Source organism: Silurus aristotelis (genome assembly GCF_946808225.1).
Source record: "Silurus aristotelis genome assembly, chromosome: 6".
Lineage (NCBI taxonomy): Eukaryota > Metazoa > Chordata > Actinopteri > Siluriformes > Siluridae > Silurus > Silurus aristotelis.
This window is the reverse complement of record NC_139579.1, coordinates 25,107,040-25,129,819: the sequence shown is the minus strand read 5'-3', so window position 1 is coordinate 25,129,819 and position 22,780 is coordinate 25,107,040. Positions and strand designations below refer to the sequence as shown.

Below are 22,780 nucleotides of genomic sequence, written 5' to 3'. Positions count from 1 at the left end.
TACATACAGTACATACTTTATTTTTGCAATGCATTATATGCACGATTTTATGAGTTCCTATTTATGGTTGCACTGGATGCTAGTGAACAGTACAGTATCTGCAGAATGGTAATGGACTCTAGAGATCCTGTGCTTGGACTATTGTTTGTATAAATGCACATGTTTCCCTAATTTCTGTATGGGTTTGTGCAGAGTTTTCTGGTTTTCTGGCACGTGTAGAGTGTGTGCACTCCCTCTAATGGACTGGCATCCCAGTAAGCCTATCGTCATACATCAGATAAGCACCAGATCTACCAAGACTTTGACCAAAAACCAAGTGGTTACTAAAGATAAATAAATTCTCCCTTGTCACATGTCATATACCAATCCAGATGTTTGGGGGTAGTATGTGGTTCCTCTGTGATACCTAATGTGAACCTCACCATTTTTTTAACTGCTTTACATGCAAAATAACTGGGCGTCCCATCACATTTGGAGGAAAGCATTATTTACCCTATTCTGCATCCAGGAACTCACAGATGCGTATTATTGTCTAGTGCTTATGTGAGTGATTAAGAGAGATTGAGAAAGAGAGAGAGAGAGAGAGAGAGAGAGAGAGAGAGAGATAGAGAGAGAGAGAGAGAGAGAGAGAGAGAATGAAAGGGTGGACAGCCAATTTTTCTCTCCTGGCTTTAACCCATGTATGTTTATAGCATCATCAGAATTCACACTCTTGGTCTTTGGGTGACACTTTTCTGTTGCATTACCTGTGGGTAGTAACACTTTATATAAAAGACCACATATTAGTGTTTTCTTTAGAGCTTGTTCTTCTTTTAACAAACCCAAATGGTTAGTTTTACTATGAATTTCAGGCAACAGATCACCAATTATGAACTCATACACTTGTACTTGAATAAAATCTAATACAAAGTAAATAAATTACCTGCAAGTGTCTAATTTGTGCAAGGCTGTAATGAACCCTGATACATTTATGCACTAATATATTACTAATTGATTTCTATTTCTTTTCCAAAACAACAGCAGAATTTCCCCGAAATTTTTTGCTGTGCATATTGTTAAACTTCTATTTGCTGTAATGTTATCTAGAATCAGGATGCTTTAGGAGTATTGCTGTATGTCTGCTTTTGTCATTCTGCTACTTTTGATGCCTACAATTTACTATCTTGCAGAAGAAAACATAACAGCATTCCCTCTAAGACAAATCATTTCCTGGCATTGAACCAGCAAGCTTTTTTGATCAGTACAGTATCGGCAGAGACGGCATAGTGCTGTGAGGCTACGGTGCTGCTGCTTGTCCTTCACCAGTCTATTTTATCTGCAAATAAATGATGCCGTGTATTTTCCATTAAGCCATGAATTGCTAGTGTTTACCGTGATGCATCCTTCACAAACTTTCTGCAACTGGAAACTGTGATAAAACATATATGTGTAGTATGGAAACAAATTCACTGGTACCTGACTTTACTAACACCCTTGAATGAGCAAATATCTCCACAAGCACACTCCAAAATCTAGTGGAACATCTTCCCAGAAGAGAGGATGTAATTATATTGGGACTAAATATGGGATGGGATGCTAAAAAAGCACATCCCATGTGTCCGCAAACTTTTGGCAATATAGTGTATTTAAGTCCAAATTAACACCTTGTCACATTGCTGCTCTTCAGGTTGAGAGATTCTGCTGCCCAAAGATAGCAATTCATCAGCTGATCGATATGAAGGCCGACTACAGGATGAGGCATCTATAATGCCAATAATATGTGATCAGTGGTGGTGCTCTCTAGAGATGTGATAGCTAGCAGAATAAATACAGATTGACTTTGCACTGGTATCTGGACTGAGCAGATATGGAGCAGCAATTATACAAGATAGTGTGTAACTTTGTGGACTAAAGTGAATCGATTACCTTGTGTACGTAGGAAAATATATGCATATGTGTACCTGCAAAGGGATCAGAGATATTCATATTCTATACAGTTAAGTACCCATCATGCATTTCTTTTTATTCTAGCTGTGCACATCAGTGGAAAATATGCAATGCATCAATGGCAACGAGTGCAAACTTTTTTATTTTTCTCATTACATCACTGATTGATAAACTGTCTCCACACACAGAAGTTTATAGTCCTCTATCCTGCATGGCATTTTAAGCTCCATTGTTCAAAATGCACACAGCATATCTCCCTATTTCCTATAAGCCATTGGTCTGAAATGAGGCTCTCTTCTTGCCAGTGTGCTCTAATCACATCTCAAGAAGAAATTACCAGCAGTTCCTTTCTGGCATTTTTACAGGCTCAGAACCCTTTTGACTGCGAAAATATACATTTCTCCACATAAACCCTGCAGTTGGCTTTTATGATGCAAAATATTTTCCCCGGGAAGTTTCAAGGCAGTTCACTGCATAAATATTCCTGCACATTTCAGTACAATTTGCATATTAATGGTCAGGCATGCCTTTTTTAGGCGTAGGGGTGGGGGGACATCAGGTAGATTTTGCGGAACAGCCCTATATGTTCTGGATTATCTTTCCGTTAGAGCGAGAGTGTTAATTTAACAATGTTCAGTTCAACATTTAAATTCCAGATATGACCTAGAGGCAGATGGTAGCATTTTCTTTGTACACAAAATAATGGCATGTGACTAATGTGCAAGTGAGGAAAAAAAAAAAACTAGAAATGACTTCAATTAGTATGTAGAAAATAATCCAGATGAAAGACACTGCTGAGCATGCTAAGTGACCTTCTACTGACTGACAAGCATCATTGCACAAAGATTATAGTTATATGATGGAACAAATGCCACTTCCTTTAAATGCCTCATGTGTTCAGAGCACTAAAAAGCACTTAGTTAGTACTCAGAATATACACAACTGCTCAAAAATAATAATATATAATCCATTTTGCTGAACGTGCATAATATTGCAGTAAACCTAATAATCTATTGACCTTAGTAAGAAATAAAACACTTTGGAATGCGCTATTATAGGTAAATAACCGAAAATGACATTGTGTTACGGAGACACAAAACAGAGTTAGTGTTTCCTACACCAACAGTTTATTATTTTCTTATAACAGCATGCCTTGGAGTATTTTAATTCTTTTAATATGACAGCGATTTTGGTAATGATTATGATTTGTATTTGTTACAAAATAAATGCTGTGAACATTCACACATTTGTTTCTACTTTCTCTTCTTATCTTTCTTCATAAATAAATAAATATAAAAAAGTGCTGTTTCCAGGTTGCAGAGAAACTCTCCCATAGAGGAACACTTATTCCCTTCTTACATACCACTGACATTGGAGACTCCTTTAATAAATGTTAAACAAGTGTCTCCTTGGAGAACACTGTATCCAAGATGATACATTTTTCTAGATAAAATAATCAGTAGTTTTGTTCTGGCATTTGTTCCAACCCCCAATGACTGAGGAAATTCATTTCTTCACATACACCCTGACTTTACGATAGAAAATATTCTCCCAAGTAAGTTTCAAGGCATTTCACTGCACCAATATTCCTGTACATTTCAGTGAAATGTGCATACTGATGGTGTAGCGTGATTTTGGAGTAGGATTCTGCAGAGAGCTCTGTATGTTCTGCATTAGCCTCAGTTGTTTATGTTGAAAGCTCTGACAAATCGGTAACACTGGAGACTCCTTTTATAAATTGTCAATAAATGTCGCTGTGACAAAAGCTTCATTGTGTCAATGATCATACTTTTAAAAAAAGCTGCTTTTTTTAACCAGTTATTATTATGCATCCACCATATATGCCAGTGTTACTATAATCAATGTGAGAACATAGAACTGGTACATTTATATAAACAATTTGAAGTACAGCTGGAACTGCTTTCAGAGCCGCTGTTAAATAAATAAATAAACGGGCCAATCACATTTGAAAAATCCTAGAGCACCGCGGTGTAATACTACAGATACAGATTTAGACTGACAGGGCATAATTTTTGCCATCGATCAGGCATAACATTATGACCACCTGCCTATTATTGTGTTGGCCCCCCTTATGCAGCCAAAACAGTCCTGACCCTTCAAGTATTAACAGCATGAATTTCTTCAGCAATTTGCGCTACAAGAGCTCATCTGTTGGATCCAACCACATAAGCCAGACTTTGCTTCCCACGTGTATCAATGAGCCTTAACTGCCCATGACACTGTTGAAGGTTCACCATTGTTCCTTCCTTGGACCACTTTAAATAGGTACTGACCTTTGCAGACCGGGAACATCCAACAGAGCTGCAGTTTTACAATTTTCACAATTCACATCACAATTTTGACCTTGTCAAACTCAAATCCTCACGCTTGTCCATTTTTCCTGATTCCAACACATCAACTTTGAGGACAAAATGTTCACTTGCACCCTTATATATTCCACACACCAACAGGTGCCATGATGAAGAGATAATCAGTGTTATTCACTTCACCAGTTATAATGTTATAATATCAGAATGTTATGGTGGTCTAGCGGTTCGATCCCCGGTCAGGAAACCAACCCCAGCCATTAGGGTTGCACAAGCCTTAGTGCCGGTCCCAAGCCCGGATAAATGGGGAGGGTTGCGTTAGGAAGGGCATCCAGCGTTAAAACGTGCCAAATCAAACATGCGGATGGTCCCTAATGGGAGAAGCTGAAAGAAAGTTTATGCCTGATCGGTGTAAAGTTTTATGATAAATCTATCGATTTCAACAAAGAGCAACAAGCATTGCAGTTCAGTTCCAAAGTGACTTTGCACCCTGCATAACACTAAGAGTAATTGTGTAATTAACAGACAATAGTTTTCTGTTTATATTTACAAAAATAAAGTGTGAAGGTGTAAAAAATTGCATTTTTGGATTCATTCGCTCAATATTTATAACCTTATTTTGTTGCCAAACTGGTATAGTATATGCTATATAAAAATATAAGCATACACCTGATGTATTTAGATGTACCTTTACATTATTAGTAAACTAAATAATAATTGCTGACTAAAGCTTGACTTGTAGCAGTACTGCTTGCATAAGGAGAGAATTACAAATCACTGTACATTAGCCTTTTTTATTTTTTGTTAACTCAACTCAAGCCCTATAGATATCGGGTGAGAAGTTGAATTTAGTTGGCAGGGATCTCACGTAGCCCTCTGTCCTTGCTAGGCAGCGAATGAAATCGTATTGTGTTGTATTATCACCTGTCCTTGTCTCAACTGTGCCATCATTGAATTGATCTGAATCTGCCGATTGCAAATCCCACAGCCTAGCTGTTATTTTGAGTGTCAACTGTACCGTTGATGGACGGCCCGGCTCACGGGCGTATCGATTTCCATCTCAGGATAGGAACAGAGAGAAAAGTGAGAGAGAATGAGGCAGAAAAAAAAAAGAAGGGACGGGAGAAAAAGATAACGTGTGCTTCACTCTGAACCTTACCAATACTCAGGTTCCACCACCCACCGTTTGCCAGATAATTAAAGATAAATAAAGCAAACATTCAATCCATCAGCCCCCTCCCCTCCTCATCTCTCTCTCATTCATGGGCGAGCTAATTTCTTCTGTGGTCCTCATTTGCATGCTTATCAAAGTGTTTTGACTATCCGACAGAAGCTGCTGTAGGAAGGTGGCATCATTAATATGTTAATTAGTCCTTTTGACACTTTTCACTTGGCTATGTGTGTGTGATATGCTCCTCATCCATGACTTTATTCACATTCTTACTGAATGTATGTCATTAGTTTCTTTATTTTTGGCCATACAAATAGTCAAGGGATATTTACAATGACTGCAGCAAGCATAGAGCCAAGTGGCATCTTTATTCATATCAAGAGGTTTGTAGTGGGCTTATTCCCTCAGAGCACTTAAGATACATCTTACAGCAGTTTCCCTTCTCCATGGAGAGTCTCTGGCTTTTCTTGGCCTTAAGTTTTTTGGATTACTCTGCTGTCTATATTTAACCATTAATGCTTTGATAAACAACAAATAAAACCCTTGCAAGCATACATGTACTGAACATTTTTAAACCTAAATATGTGTTTTGTAAGGAATAAAACACTTTGTTTCAAGAACCTATATTTGTCAGATATATGTTACATTATAGTGAAATTCTTATTATAAAATTAGTCTATAATGGATCTGGGGTCAGAGATGATTCAGCACCCTTGGAGTGCATAGGGTAAATGGTGTTCTTGCTTAGCCTGGCAATACCAGGGCTTGAACCCCCAACCTTTCTATCACTAAACAAGAGCCTTAACGACTGAGCTCCCACCTCACATGGCAGTAATGTGGTGCTGGTGTGATCATACCTTTTGTTACTGTCTAGTCATACATATTAAATCCTAATTTTAAACAGCCGTTCAGTTCAATATTCTTTTTTTCTTTGGGTCATTTCATGGTATTTTGGAGTAATTACCTCTTTGTATTGGCATGAAATACCAGTGTAGATTTATTCATTACTAGAGAGTTAAAGCACTTTTGTATGTCGCTCTGGATAAGGGCGTCTGCTAAATGCCGCAAATGTAAAATGTAAATGTAAATACCACCAGTCACTTTTTTTACTTGTTTTAATCATGACAACCATCTTTGGCACACACAATTTGGTTATACAAATCTTTAACCAAATCTCAAATCAAGTTGACCCTGATCTCTAGAGTATATTACATGATGCATGGCTATATATAAACATTTTGCACCTTCTTGTTCGGTGGACTTAGATCTCAAGTGATAATGTAATTCTTAGGATCCTATAAGCTCTATATTTATACTGTAGTAAAAAGGTTCAAGTCTCAGTCTTAATTTCCCAAACAATAATCCCCAAATGTCAGATTGAATATATCTGGTATGGGAAAAGATACAAGCCTATAATTTTCATAGAAATAAGTCTCATTTTACAGTAAAAAAAAAAACAAAAAACAAAGAAGTAATAATTAGTTTTAACTGGTTACAGAACTAGGGTGAGTAGAAATCTTTTTTTTTTTTTTTTTTCTTTCTTTTTTTTTTTTTTTTTTTTTTTTTTTAGAAATGAACAGATGTAATATAGGCCTAACAAATAATAAAAATAAACAGCATTTTCCATTGAATATAAATAAAACCTGAACACATGGTACACATTTTTGACACTGGAGACTCCTTTCAAAAGTTCTACATAAATTTACCAATTCAGCAGTTACTATACTGTATGTTTACATAAAACGTCTGTCCAAGTCCCTCTGTATGGTTACAATTAAATAAGTTATAACATATTAAAAGAAAAGAAATTAATATAAACCTGTGATATGCCTTGCAGCCACGAATACTGTCAACAACTTCAGACCAATTAGACTCGAGCACTCAACAGCAGTGTGGAATAAAGTGGTTTAAACAAGTGTTGAGATTTTTCAACTGATGATCTTTCATGGTTAAACTGGATCCGGTAAATACATCAGACACCTCTACCCCAAAATTGTTATTTCTTTGCTAACAAATGAAAAAGTGGTGAACTTTGTGATAGTGTTCTCGTTAAGAATTATTCGCATATCTGAAGCCCTAAAACAAACCTTACGAAACATCCTCAGTAAGCATCGACATAGCTAGCTCTTTTGCTCAGCTGCAGTCCACCCACTCAGAGCTGTGCTTAATAATTACTTTCAGCCAGAGCCCAATTTACTCTAGGCTACATGACTGACAAATTTTCTCTCCTGTACCTGATGGTCAACACGCCCCTCTGAGCTGGCAGTGGAATTGCAGCAGCCTCTGGAGACAAATTACCACTCCAACAGGCCTTTGGCTCAGTACGAGAAGAACAAGTAGATGATGAATGACAAACATATCTAAAATGAGAGGAGAGGAGGAAGAGGGGGAGGTGAGGAGAGGAACAGGTAGGCCCAGGCGACATGCTGATGATCAGAAGGATTAGTTACGCCCTGCACTATCCTCAATCTCACCTCTACACCCTGATATAATCGCACTACATCGCATAGACCATGATAACATGGTACTATAACCAGAAGAGGTTTAGTAAAATATGATTTCCAGTGTAAATAGATTAGCACATGCATGGAGAAGTACAGGAAATAGGAAACACTCCTAATTTTTTAAAAAGATGTGGTTTTCTATCTTAAATTACACATGAAGCTATAAAGATGGGCTTTAAACAGAAATGACAGACATGAGATTTGTTTTTGTTTTTTTAAATGACTATTCATATATAAAGCTAATGTGCACACTATAAAAATAGTGAGACATTATACATATTTGGTTGAACCGGCAACAGGGTATCATTTGTTTATTACGTGGTTACGTTCCAAAACCGCCCATGTTAAGCGAAAAACCATGATAAATGGATGGCACCCCAAAAAGCACTGTATTAACACTACTTTGTTTTATAATTAATAATTATATTTTTATTAATAAATGTCATTGTTTCAACATAAAACTCCATAGAAACAATTCCCTATAAGTTATTTGGTCTATCGTGCGATCCAAACAAATTAGTTATGTGGTGCGATAAACCAGAGGCGTATATCAAATCTCGGTAAAGCAGAGGATTACTGTGTGTATGTATATATATATATATATATATATATATATATATATATATATATATATATACACGTATATTTCAGAATTGTTTAATTGTTTATGAATTGTCATGTTATGAATTATGAATCTAATTTTGATCGCCAGTGTATGTATAGATATATGTATATATATATATATATATATATATATATATATATATATATATATATATATATATATATATATATATATATATATATATACATATATATATATATACATATATCTATACATACACTGGCGATCAAAATTAGATTCATAATTCATAACATGACAATTCATAAACAATTAAACAATTCTGAAATATACGTGAATATATATATATACATATGCATACCCTGTTGCCGGTTCACTACTGTTTCTTCCTTCGACCACTTTTGATAGATACTAACCACTGCAGACCGGGAACATCCCACGAGAGCTGCAGTTTTGGGGAAGCTCTGACCCAGTCGTCTAGCCATCACAATTTGTTTTTTGTCAAACTCGCTTAAATCCTTACACTTGCCCAAATTTCCTGCTTCTAACACATCATCTTGTACAAAATGTTTACTTGCTGCCTAATGTATCCCACCCACTAACAGGTGCCATGATGAGGAGGTAATCAGTTTTATTGACTTCACCTTTCAGTGGTCATAATGGTCATAGTGGTCATAATATAGTGGTTCTGTTTTGCTAAATTATTAACTGTAATTTGTTACATTATTAACAAATTACACTATACTCCCGATCGGCATTTTTTAAGACTCCTGAGTAGGCTAGGCCATGTCTCCACTTACTTATTCTCAAGTTTAAACGGGGTTATTGTAAGTTGGGCACTACCTGTACAGTATATACATGTCAGCATCATGTCAGCTTTAGCCTTTTTTAAATGAACTTGCACACCTTGGATTCCACTGTATCTTTGTTTTAGACCAGGCAACACAGCACACATGCATCAATACAGTAGAACAAGACTCCCACTCATTATTCAGAGACAAACAATTCAGACACAAATAGAATTAACAACAGCACCCACAGTGCTGACAGTGAGCACACATACAGGGTGTAGGCACATTCACATCCACACCCACACCAGCACATACACACACACGCGCACACACACACACACACACACACACACACACACACACACACACACACACACACACACACGGACACATACACACACACTCCCACACACATACACACACACACCACACACAGAGCAACAGCAGCTCAGTGTGACAGCGATGTTTTGGGTGACATTTAGTTTCTGGGCTGCACAAGCTGCTCCATAAATGAGTCATGAGCAAATCTGTGAAGGCTGAATAATGCATGTGTTGGGAGGTAGAAAACAAAGCATCACTGTTATTATTTGTTAATGAGAAAGCGAAGATAATGAGAGAGCCACCATTCTGTACCTGCCTCAGTTTTTTTAAGTGTGGACAAAAGCAGGTCAGTATAGAGACCTCAAATGTGACCTCATTTTTGTTCCTCATATTATTCAAGATGTTGAGAATCTTAAACATATAGTACATATATACATATTTGATGATTGAGTTTGAGTATAAAATGGTTATTTCCTGTGCTGTTTAAAAAAGTAAAATTGTTCAAATTTGTCACACAAGTTAACAAGTTTTAATTTTAGCGCCCATTTTACTTTTTAGTTTTTTTTAAGCACATAACATATCACAGTCATGTGAAAATGAGCTGTGCATGGGTATGACTATGACCCCTTATGCTTTCTCTAAGCTGTGATCGTCTTTGCTCTTGTTCCATAGCGTTTTGTGATACAAGTCCTTTTTTTCTCGCTTTGATTCAGCCCTCCCACACACTAGCCATCACGTTCTTCCTCATCCTGAAGAGTGCTAATTAAAACTGACGAGACATAGCAGAGCCTCCACTTAATGCGTCAAACGCGAGTCGAGCCTCGACATTTATTAAACGCCATTCATTTCAGACCCCTTTTATTTTTAGGGGACCTCTTTTTTATCTACATATTTATTTAGATTTGTTTGTTTTCTCGCTTTTCTCTTGGTTCTAATCGCAGCTCTACCAGTGCCAGGCTCTTGATTGCCGTGGTTGCAGCTGGGTTTGAATAATTGCCTGTCTTGGCAGGAGCGTGTCGGGGTGCTAAAGTCGAGTGCTTTCCTCCTGATGTATACCTCATTTGGATTCCGCTGACAGCCTCAGGGCTGTATTATTCATACCTTGACAGATAGCACTCACTAAAAGCATTGGCACGCAGCCAACCTGGTGAGCGGGCAGGCAGGTGGGCGGGTGGGCAGGCGCCAGGGGTACGATAGCGGAAGACTGCACCTCTCTGGCCGCAGGGGACATGAAGGGGGTGGAAGGCTCCACAGTAAACCAAGAGCAGCTATATAGGCCATGTTAGCCTGGCACGTGGGCACGCAGCCTCACATCACCATCTGAAGCCCATCTCCAGATCCAGTGAAGCGATGCCATGTGCACGACCCGATAAGGTCACATTGATTACACCACAGGCTCCCCAAGCACCACCAAATTTTTTTTAAAAGAGCCTCCTCCCTTGTCGTCACATGCCATCAACTCCCCTCTGAGACAGCCTGCCACTGCAAACCACATTTCCATATTTAATTGTAGGCTTAATTTGATTGAATGACTGCATGGTGCAAGCAAAATTGCATAGGGAGGATCTATTAACAATAGACACTGGCAGTACGGTGAGGGTCTAATCAAATCCTATTGTTGGGCTTTTGGAACTAGGGAAAAACGCCTGATGGTAAAAATGCATTTAAATATTCTGATAGTTGTGAATTTGGCTGAAATCTTTTCAAAATAAGCACAGGTTAAAAATGACCTTTGCATTTCCAAATAAAATAAATGCTTAATGAGTGAGTTGGTTAGAGAGATAAACAATACAAACCAGTAATACAATGACACAACTCAGGAATTATGCGTTATCTCAGTGTTTCAACATTTCCTTTAATAAATTCATTACTTCTGGCAATTTTGACAGGATATGTTTGAACCACGCAGAGTTCATGTTGGGTTCTTCATTATTTTTTTCTTTTCTTTTTGTTATCTAAAATAAGGGAAATTAAAGACACAGACAGATGGAGTGTACAAAGTTTTAAGCATGACAGTCCACTGTGGGGCAAGAGAAATAACAGTGGGCTATGAGGATGGGCTCTATGACCTTTCATCCCTAGGACCTTCCATGTGTTCCAAATACAAAACACTATAGTCCAGACCAGACGACACATCTTGAGTAGAATTTTAATATTACAATATTAGAAACAAATTTCAATATTTCTTTTTGGAAAGATGCAGGATGAACCAATGTAGAACCCGTTAAATTTCGGCTCTTGTTGCCAATACAGTTCAGATATTCACTTGAATAAAAAAATGAAAAAAAAAAAAATAGATTGTATAGTATCACCTTTAATTGTAAGTGCAAATATTTGTAGGCCTTATCCTTTCCACCAACTGTGAAATTTTGTTAGCTCTAGCTTACAGTAGAAGAAATAGGAGCATCATCAGTACTTAGGCTTTCACATGCAATCATCACTGGTCATGGCTACCTCTCATTTGTTTTGCAGTTCTATTGATAAATCAAGCCTAAATATCTTTTACACAGATATATGAAATAAGTCACTTAGGCTTTGAAAAGTGATGACATGCAAATAAGAGTCTATAAGCAGTATACTGGTGATATTCACACAAATAGTCCCAGGCACATGCTTGTTTGCCATGCTCAGTTCAGTATGTATGGGATTGCACAAGGTGAGGCAGAGCGCTTGGCTCTGGCTACAGGAATTACAGCCGAACTTTTAAAATCTGTGATTTTGACAATAAAAACAAATAGTATCATAAGAAAATAGCATTTATAAAACAAATTAAAGAGAAATATCTCTTTATCGCTATCTTTGTTCAAAAATATATAATTTCACATTTCATTACATACATTTTTTTATTGGACTATAACAAGTGACTGAAAAATAGCCAGCTCTTACATGTCACTTATAGTTATGTTTAAGGTTGTAGAATGTCAAATTCCTGTCATAATTTCTTACATATTACAAAAAAAAAACAGTGCTACAGTTACAGAGTTATCTCTGACTGACACTGTCAACTCCTTCCATTATCAGTCCCCGTCCACATATAAAAGTCCACATATAAGCCTTTAAATTGTATTACAATATTACAACCAGAACTGGTGCCAGAGCTGCTGTTATACAGTAGGAAGGAAATCTGAGTAAATAGAATGGGTCAATTAACAGTGCTGTGGTATAATAATAATAATAATAATAATAATAATAATAATAATAATAATAATAATAATAATAATAACAATGCCATTAACATGATGCCATGCAGGGCTGTATGTTGCATACAGTATAGGGCATACGACATGATATGTGCATGCCTTTAGAGATCATGTACACTGTATACATATATGTACAGTATATATGCAGTGCACGTATACGTATATATACGTCATAATATGTTTCTCTGTCCACTGTGCTGTAAAGCAGTTTGAGGATGTTACTCATCTTCTTATAGATTATGTTATCTTTGTGGAGAGCAACAATTCTAATTCTCAAATCTTTAGAGAGTCTTTGCCATGATGTTTCATGTTGAACATCCAGTGGTCAGTATTAGATAATTGTTCCCAAAGCACCACATTTTGCTCTAATAAAAGATACACAAATTTATATGGTCCTGTCAATCAGACAAAAACATGATGAATAGGACATGTGGCTTTGCATGATTAAATAACACACAGCTGTAATCACTTAGGGTGTACTAATTTTTTTGTCAGTTATTTAAACAATAATGGCTGCATGTTAAGTTATTTTTAAAGGACAGTAAATCTATACTGCTATACAAGCTGCACATTGAGGACTCTAAAATATATCCAAGTTAAAATTTTATAGTATTGTCCCTTGCATAGATATTCTGGTTGCTGAAATGTGAGGGGTGTATTCACTTTCGTTAGATACTGTATATACATATTAGGGCTGTCAAAATGTATGTGTTAACGCAAATTCATTTTAATGGCACAAGTTTTTTACCTTCCTATCTTTTATAAAAAATGTAAATAAATAAATAAGCCAAAATTAAAAGAGGCGAAATTAAAACCTTCAACGCATTTATTCACAACGTCCTTTCTTTACTATATATATAATATATGAAAAAAGAATAAGCCTAACCAAAAGATTATTTTTTATCAATAAACATTTGTTTTACTGATGAGCCAAGTCTCAAATAAAGCACCAAAATCCACCATGATGCACACATCCAGCAATTATAACCATTCGTCTGAAAAGCGTGTGTAATTTATTAATTTAAAACAACATAATTACTTTTAAACATTGACAAGAATATTTTTTATAAAGCATCCATTTCTGTCTATGCCCATGTTGATTAGAGTATTAAAAACTTGAAAAGTATTAATTTAAGGTACATTTAGAAGAGATGAAAATGTGTGATTAAGTGACGAATAATCAGGAGTTAACTCATAACAATCATGCGATTTATTGCGATAAAACATTTGAATATATATATATATATATATATATATATATATAATGATGATCAGTATGGGGTAGTAAACTGTAATTTGTTAATAATGAAACAAATTGTTAGTAGTTAATTTCAAAAAGATTTTTATTTAAAAAGAGCACTTTTTAAATACTGTACTTTCTAAACTATACAATATATACAGTATGTATGTGACAGCGGGCGTGTGGACAAACATCGGTGCAGGCACATGGCCGAGCACCATTATGTGGGTGGAGGACGGAGTATACGCTGCTACGTTTGCTTAAAATGGGAAACGTAATATATTTTTTATAATTTTGCACATTTTTTAATTGCTATCAATATCAGAAGATCCAATTGTCTTTAGTCGAACCATTGTAACTCTGCAACCGTCTGCTTATATATAAAAATTATAAATTGCATATAAAAATACTGATCGTAAGGTCAGGGGTTCAAGCCTAGAGGACTGTTAGAAAGACTGTACTGCATGGTTTAATACAGTGCTTGATTAATTGATGCAATTACAATGGTGAAAAGCTGCCTCGGCTGTGTGTAGGATAAAATGTGTTGGTGGATTTGATTTGGAGACCTCTGCGTTATAGGCTGCACCCCGAGGACCTGTACATGCCACTGCTTCTGTAATTAACTAACACTTCCAATGATGGAGCCTCAGTGCACGCTAAGGCTACATGCTTCCTTTAGAATATCGGAAAAGAAAAACTTGTGTACATATGACCGATGATTTAATTATTCCATGACTTTTGTATTGTATGACTGAGTATATCATAAACCATAACCCAAAGCAGGTTTGTGTTGACTTTTGTGCATCGTTTTCAAAATACTTATATTGCGTATCACATTATAAACAATTATTGTGTAGGTGGTGACTTAAGTTGGTAAAACTGTTGTGTGCTTGCTTGTCAGACAATCTCTTTTAAAGCACCTGCTGCTGTAACATTCCTTCAGGCTACTGCTGTGAGCAAGCATCCCCCCTCATTGGTATTCACACTCACACTGGATGTGGCTGAATGGAGACTGCCTCGGAGGCTTGAGATGTGGAAGTAATGGTGTGTGTGTATGTGTGTGTGTGTGTGTGTGTGTGTGTGTGTGTGTGTGTGTGTTTGTTGTGTGTGTGTGTGTGTGTGTGTGTGTGTGTGTGTGTGTGTTGTGTGTGTGTGTATCAGGTATGGAGTAAATAGGAAATAATGTGTCATATATATCAAATTCTTGCTTGCGCTTCTTCATTCTATGTGTATATGATAAATATGTATACATAAGCAGAAAGCATTGGGAGGCTCTGTCGCTTTCTGTCTTTCCATGTTTGTGTCGAGGTATATTTAAAAATGAACACCCAAGCAGAATTGATTGATGGCTGTTCTCTAGCATAATTGAGACTCTCGTGTTTGACTTTTTTTATTGGAAAAAAGTCTGTTAGGTCTAATATCATCACAGCACACCAAATCTACACCTTCTTTTCTCTTCCCTCCTGCTGGCTCCCTGCCTGCCTGCTTGCCAAGATGGCAAATCCCACATGGATTTGAGAAGGAGATCACCATGGTGACGGCACTATTGCTGCACGTGCCTATAGATCCTGTTAGATAGGGGCACAGCAAGAAGCTCACTCGTATGGCGAGAAGTTCGAAATCGTTCAGCCCAATCTCTCTGCCTGATTTATGGCCACCAAAAAATCGTAGAAAAGAATAGCACGCGATGCTAATGACCAGATAAAGCTTGAATCCCTGCAGTGAATACACTTTAGCATTAGTGCTAATACAGCACTTCAATAAGTTGGCCACGTAGCAAAAAAACAATCTGCGAGGTCTGGACCTCAGGATTGCAACTGCACTCTTTAAAAGGCCTCCCTGTTGTCATTTAAGTGACCTATTTTCACTATTATCTTTTTTTTCCAATGTAAAATGATTCTTGCTCTTAAATCTACACACCCCTGCAGTTTTAAGTAGTTGTTGCAGAGAAATACAAAGCTCAGCATGTCACAAATCTGTCTTGAACAGGCCTACATAGAGACAAGTATGTTTACAAAAGCTTAAATATTTTAAAATATATATTTTTTTGGCCCCATTTTTCTGCACAATCACAATACCTTCAGTGTCAAGTGCGTATGGAATTTTAATTGCAGTGCATGCTGAATGGTGTGTGTGTGTGTGTGTGTGTGTGTGTCTCTCCAAGGTCATGCGGTAAGAGAATAGGAAATGCAGTGCCAAGAAACCCTCACTGAATGAGTCATCAGCTCTAAGCATCAGGGCCAACATACTTACACATACACACACACAGATATAAGAAACATGGAGGTAGTAAAGGTCCAAGAATTATATTACAACTGAGGATACTGATTGCATACATATTGTGTATTTATTTATTTATTTGCATATAATACGGTATTGAATGACACAAGTAGCTCTTATATCAGTAACATAAAACGTAAATACAAAAAAAAAAAAAAAAAAGATAAATTTTCTCTATAGTTATTACTAGTGGCTGTGGCTGTAGCCATCATGTTATCCATGGCAATCTCCTTTCACATCTGTCTGAGGCATCTCATGAGTCTTCCACTTTCCTCAAGCTTATCCAACCAGACAGCCATGGATGCGATTGGACAGATCAGGGAATGTCTCTCGTTTTCTTTCACTCCATCTCTTCTGACTGTCTGGCCGTTCACACAAAGGCCGCAGGGGAGAAGGCCAGATTTATTTAGAGGCTAGGGAGACTGAATGACTGGCATTTTAATGTGCTTTTGAGATGTTTGGTCACAAGTACTATTGATCAGGGTATGGTGGAGCCCTCCCCGGGGAGGTAGGGGAGCAAGGCTTGGCTGTCAGTCCAGGAATGAGTTCCTGAGCCAGGCTCCAATTAATGATATGACGCCCTAGGTGGAAGGGTCAGCCCATTAAGTAATCTTCCAGTCCAGGGATATTGAGCCTGCCAGTGGGCCATCTGGCTGAATGATGGACATTGGGTAATTTGGGTCTGAGCTGCATTGTGTTTTGGTTCACATGGGAAAGGTTGGATTAGGAGTGTGTTTTGTGTGTAGATTTGGGGGCAGAGAGTGGAAGTAGTTTTCCGTCCGCTGCTCTAAGCAATACTCTAACGTCAACCTTGGTCCTGTTTGGCCAAAGCAAGATTATAAAAATGAATGTTTTACTGCAAAGAAAGCAAAAAAAGCACCAAACCACTCTATTAGGTTTGTATCAGAATGCTATGATCTGTTTTTGGTTTTGGATTTCAACCAAAAGTGGGTGTGGAAGAAATGCCAGTATTGCCAGCATGATTTGGAAATTCTGGCTCTGACAGTTCCTCAGACTCAGCTAAATCACTCACTATATCACTATATCACAACTGTACAAGCTACTGCACACTATATCATAACTGTACAAGCAGGATTTCAACAATGAGATTAACCAAAGAAATCGCATTGTTGAATTACTGCTTGTACAGTTGTTATGTTTGGTGGTATTTGTATGCAATGTTTTCTCATCTATTTTTTTTAGGATTAATATAAATATCTATGAAATATAAGGATATAAACAAACTTGCATTATAAATGAAATGACCCTTATTTTTAGGTACCAACATTTTTTCCAAATAAATTTAAGTAAATGTACTGCATTCATGTTAATAATCCCCCAAGCAGTCAAGCATACTTACATGAAATTGTTGCATCTTAATGTGCTCTTGAACAACTTAAGTCTCAACGAGTGTGACTTCATTTGTTCATTCTAAATAACGTGTTCATATTCGGCTGCATCCATACACTGTCTAGTGCCAGTCAGTCTAAATACTCCTAATGCGATTGGCATACATACAGCAGCCCACTGGTTTGACCTTGACGGAGTGCCGAGTTTCACTGGTGCCAGTTTCACTCTCAAACCATCCAAATCCAAATAGCACACCTTCACTGCCTGACAATGCCTCTCCAACTGGTGAAGAGGAATAAACACATTGGGGCTGCTCTCACATGAATCAGGAGCTTTTCATAGTTGAATGGCTCCTAAGTGCACTGCATTTTTCGTCATATTCCCTGAAGTTGCAATCCTGTTCAGCTGGGGTGTTGTGCAGTTCTGAGAAATGGGTCATTACTGACTCCCTGTGGTTCAGAGAGTGAAATAGATTCATCTCCGACCGCAAGGACTCTGACTCAATACATAGATTATCAGATTAGGGCATTCTGCCAGGTGGATCTATAGAATGCATTTTAGCTTTAGGTGCAAGATTCAATTAATCACCCTATAATCTCCTGACTGCTTTGTGGGTGTTTACAGCTTATGCTTCAGCTATATATCACAGGCAGAGGCTCTGTGCAATTGTTTACATTTATATAAGCTATGATGGTTATCATTTTATCTTTGCTAGAGAACCATATAGTGTTTCAAGGTAATCCTGGAACTATCCTCTCGATAGATAAGAAATTATAGGTTCTAACTGGGGTTTATGTGCTTATATGTGTATGTGTGTCTATATGTCTAACAGGTAAAATCTAAACATCTTTTAAAATTAAATACAAAATATAGGCTCTTAGGTTTCTTTCAAATGCAATTAAATAATCTTTGGAATAAGAAACTTAAAAAAAAGTTTTTATTGTTATGCACAGAGATGTGGCAAGCAGAATCTTGCAATTCTTTCCAGACAAGATTACAAGCCACAGTTACACATGTTGGTCTTTTTCAGCAAGGATGACATTTTTGTCAATAATTCCCCAATGACACAACCATGGTGTACTGTTTCTCCTGTCTACAATATGTTTCACATTGCATTGCATTTGTAACAATCTGCAAAAACCAAATCCATCCATCCAAAAACAAAAAACAAAACAGAAGTAAAGATAAAGTTTAAGGGTAGGATTATGGCTCTTTACGGTATTTGAAATCAAATGAAGTTCCATAACCTTTTTCCCTGAAGTTGTACAGTTTTTTCCTGCCATGCTTGGCATTCTGTGGGGTGGAAAGTGGTAGCTCAGTGGTTAAGACCCTGGACTTCTGATAAGAAGATTGTGACGTTAAATCCTAGTACTACCAAGCTGCCACTGCTGAACCCTTGAACAAGGCCCTTTAACTCTCCCTTTAACTCTTTATCTCTAAACTGCTCAGCTGTATGATTGAGATAATTGTAAGTTGCTCTGAATAAGGGCATCTGCCAAATGCTGTAAATGTAAATGATTTCCAACTAATTTACTAAGGATGTAATCAAATATGAATACATTATTTGCATTGGACAGTTTTAAATGTTCTAAGTGGATGCAACTACGAGGGGGACTGTTCATCTTTCAAAGTAACACAGGGAATCTGGTTAAAACATGAGATGTGTATCACCAGTTTGAACCCGTAAAACACATCAATAACAGTAATGTGAGCAGGAAATTTTTTATTTAATGTGGTGTGAGCACGTGATCAGATACGAATCTCACAGGACAAACAAAGACCACAGTCAATAACATCAATATAATGCATTTATTGTGTTCCTTCATTTATCTTTAGTAACTGCCTGGTCATGATAATGATTGTTAAAAATAAGCTACTAGTTTGTTTATATATTAAGAAATTAAATCAACTCCGTTTATTATTATATATCATAGAAAGTTGCAAACAAAATAATCAGAAAAAACAGCATTTGTGGGTATTTGTTATAGCTTATGTTGAGGAGCCAAAAAATATAGACAATGCCGGTATTTCTATTCTTTTCGGGAGCATAGAGTAGTTCATAGAGTTCATATTTTAGGTTAGGTCATGCATTTTGGGGAGCAATCCAAATTTAGATACGAATATCTGGAGCACTAAACAGATGCAATGATACATATAGTATCATTGCATCACACCACCATAACAAACACATTTACAACTTCTGCAAATCAATGATGTTTTATGCAGTGTCTCAGCTTTAAAGTGTCTCAGTGTCTCAGCTTTATACTGCATAATGAGTAATTGGTAGTATCCCACTCCCTGTTTTCCCTTCATCACGTTAGATTTGGCTACTTCTAAAAATAGCCTGTGACAGGCTTGAATGACATGGTGTGTTGAGACCGGGGGAGAGACTGAATCGAAGCAGGCCAGCTGTTTAATTGGCTCTCTCTTATCTCTCCCCATGCAGTGTATACGGCTGCCCTGTGGCCAAGAAGAGGAGAACACAGGACAGACTACCCCTAGAGCCCATGGCCAAGAGGAAGGCCTTTCACACACACACAGAGCAGCAGCCCATGGATGACTGCTACCACACAGACATGGTGGAGGAGAAAGACGAGGAAGAAGAGCATGAAGAAGAAGCAGGGGAAGAGGAGGTGGAGGGAGAAGAGGAGGAGGACGATGGAGAAGCCGAAGGAGAGGAGGATGTTGAGGAGGAGTACACGGACAATGAGGAACATGTGGAGCAGGACGATGGAGAGGTGGAGAATGGAGAGGAGGAAGAAATGGAGCAAGAAGACGAGGATGTTGTAGAAGAAGAAGAGGCTGAGGAAGGGGAGGGGGAGGATGAGGATGATGAAGATGTGGACGAACAGGAAGAAGAGGAGGAGGAGGAGGAGGAGGATGAGGAACTGCAGAACAATCAGGATCAAGGTACAACCCCATTTTTAATGTTTCTATATTATATATGGTAAACATTGCAGATTAAGCAGTTCAACTTGGATGGATGAAATATAATTGGAAAAACTGGAGAATATATTTATAATCTATATTTGGTTAATATAATAATATATATATATATATATTAGAAATTCTGGGAGAAAAAGTCTAAATAAGCAACTAATATAAGCTATTAAGTTTTGAGAATATATTTAGTTCAGTATTCAATCACTCTGAATTTGGCTGAAACTAAAGTTATACATGCTGTGCTCCAGAAAAGGGTCCAGAGGGAGGCAGAATTGCCTGCTCGTGCTCTTTGAAGGAAGGTCACCGTAATTTGAGGTGCATTTGGATGCTTTTGCTGCAACCTTCAGTCACAGCAGCAGACTAAAAAGAGCACCTCCAGACCAATGCGTCCCACACACTCACTTACTTCCGGTAGTATGATGCCCTGTTTTGTCAGACTCAAAAGCAGCAATCACAGGTAGTGCTGTACAAATGCAGTGCAAATACAAGAAATACAATACAAAATTACTCTACATTTACCTGCAAACCAGATACTAGCATGCTGGACTAGTTTAAGTAGCTAGCTGGTAGCTTAGCTAAAGTGAATGCAGAATTGTGTAAGGAATAAAAAAATACAATATGGTTTTCTCTTTGTTTCGTTGACCACTCTAAAGGTTTTCTATAACATGTTCTGGAAACAGTTATTTTCCTACTATACCAGAGATTTGCCAGTAGTTACCAAAATTTCCAAAATCCTGTGTTTTTATTTATGTATACGCTCAAATATGGTTAATCTTATGGTTAAGCTGCTTTGAGACAATGTCTGTTGTGAAAAGCGCTATATAAATAAACTTGAAACTTGACTTGAATTAGACATTGAACCTTGTATTGTATATTATATGTATTGTATATTATATACAGTGGGTACGGAAAGTATTCAGACCCCGTTAAATTTTTCACTTTTTGTTATATTGCAGCCATTTGCTAAAATCATTTAAGTTCATTTCTTTTCCTCATGAATGTACACATAGCACCCTATACTGACAGAAAAACACAGAATTGTTGACCTTTTTGCAGATTTATTAAAAAAGAAAAACTGAAATATCACATAGTCCTAAGTATTCAGACCCTTTGCTGTGACACTCATATATTTAACTCAGGTGCTCTCCATTTGTTCTGATCATCCTTGAGATGGTTCTACACCTTCATTTGAGTCCAGAAATTTTTGATTATACTGATTGGACTTGATTAGGAAAGCCACACACCTGTTTATATAAGACCTTACAGATCACAATGCATGTCAGAGCAAATGAGAATCATAAAGGTCAAAGGAACTGCCTGAAGAGCTCAGAGACAGAATTGTGGCAAGGCACAGATCTGGCCAAGGTTCCAAAAATTTTTTTGCTGCACTTAAGGTTCCTAAGAGCACAGTGGCCTCCATAATCCTCAAATGGAAGACGTTTGGGACGACCAGAACCATTCCTAGAGCTGGCCGACCGGCCAAACTGAGCTATCGGGGGAGAAGAGCCTTGGTGAGAGAGGTAAAGAAGAACCCAAAGATCACTGTGGCTGAGCTCCAGAGATGCAGTCGGGAGATGGGAGAAAGTTGTAGAAAGTCAACCATCACTGCAGCCCTTCACCAGTGGGGCTTTATAGCAGAGTGGCCCGACGGAAGCCTCTCCTCAGTGCAGGACACATGAAAACCCGCATGGAGTTCTCCAAGATCGTGAGAAATAAGATTCTCTGGTCTGATGAGACCAAGATAGAACTTTTTGGCCTTAATTCTAAGCGGTATGTGTGGAGAAAACCAGGCACTGCTCATCACCTGTCCAGTACAGTCTCAACAATGAAGCATGGTGGTGGCAGCATCATGCTGTGGGGGTGTTTTTCAGCTGCAGGGACAGGACGACTGGTTGCAATCAAGGGAAAGATGAATGCGGCCAAGCACAGGGATATCCTGGACGAAAACCTTCTCCAGAGTGCTTTGGACCTCAGACTGGGCTGAAGGTTTACCTTCCAACAAGACAATGACCCTAAGCACACAGCTAAAATAACGATGGAGTGGCTTCACAACAACTCCGTGACTGTTTTTGAATGGCCCAGCCAGAGCAATGACTTAAACCCAATTGAGCATCTCTGGAGAGACCTAAAAATAGCTGTCCACC

General features: G+C 37.7%; 1 protein-coding gene across 6 annotated transcripts in view; it reads left to right on the top strand.

Moving 5' to 3' along the window:
* Positions 1 to 22,780, top strand: part of myt1lb (myelin transcription factor 1-like, b) — a 107,139-nt gene that overhangs the window by 33,968 nt on the left and 50,391 nt on the right. For all 6 annotated transcript variants that reach the window (XM_083543909.1, XM_083543913.1, XM_083543912.1 and 3 more), the window contains one exon: positions 20,140 to 20,603. In XM_083543909.1, coding sequence (XP_083400035.1) covers positions 20,140 to 20,603 — 464 coding nt within the window. The remainder of the gene's footprint in view (positions 1 to 20,139; positions 20,604 to 22,780) is intronic.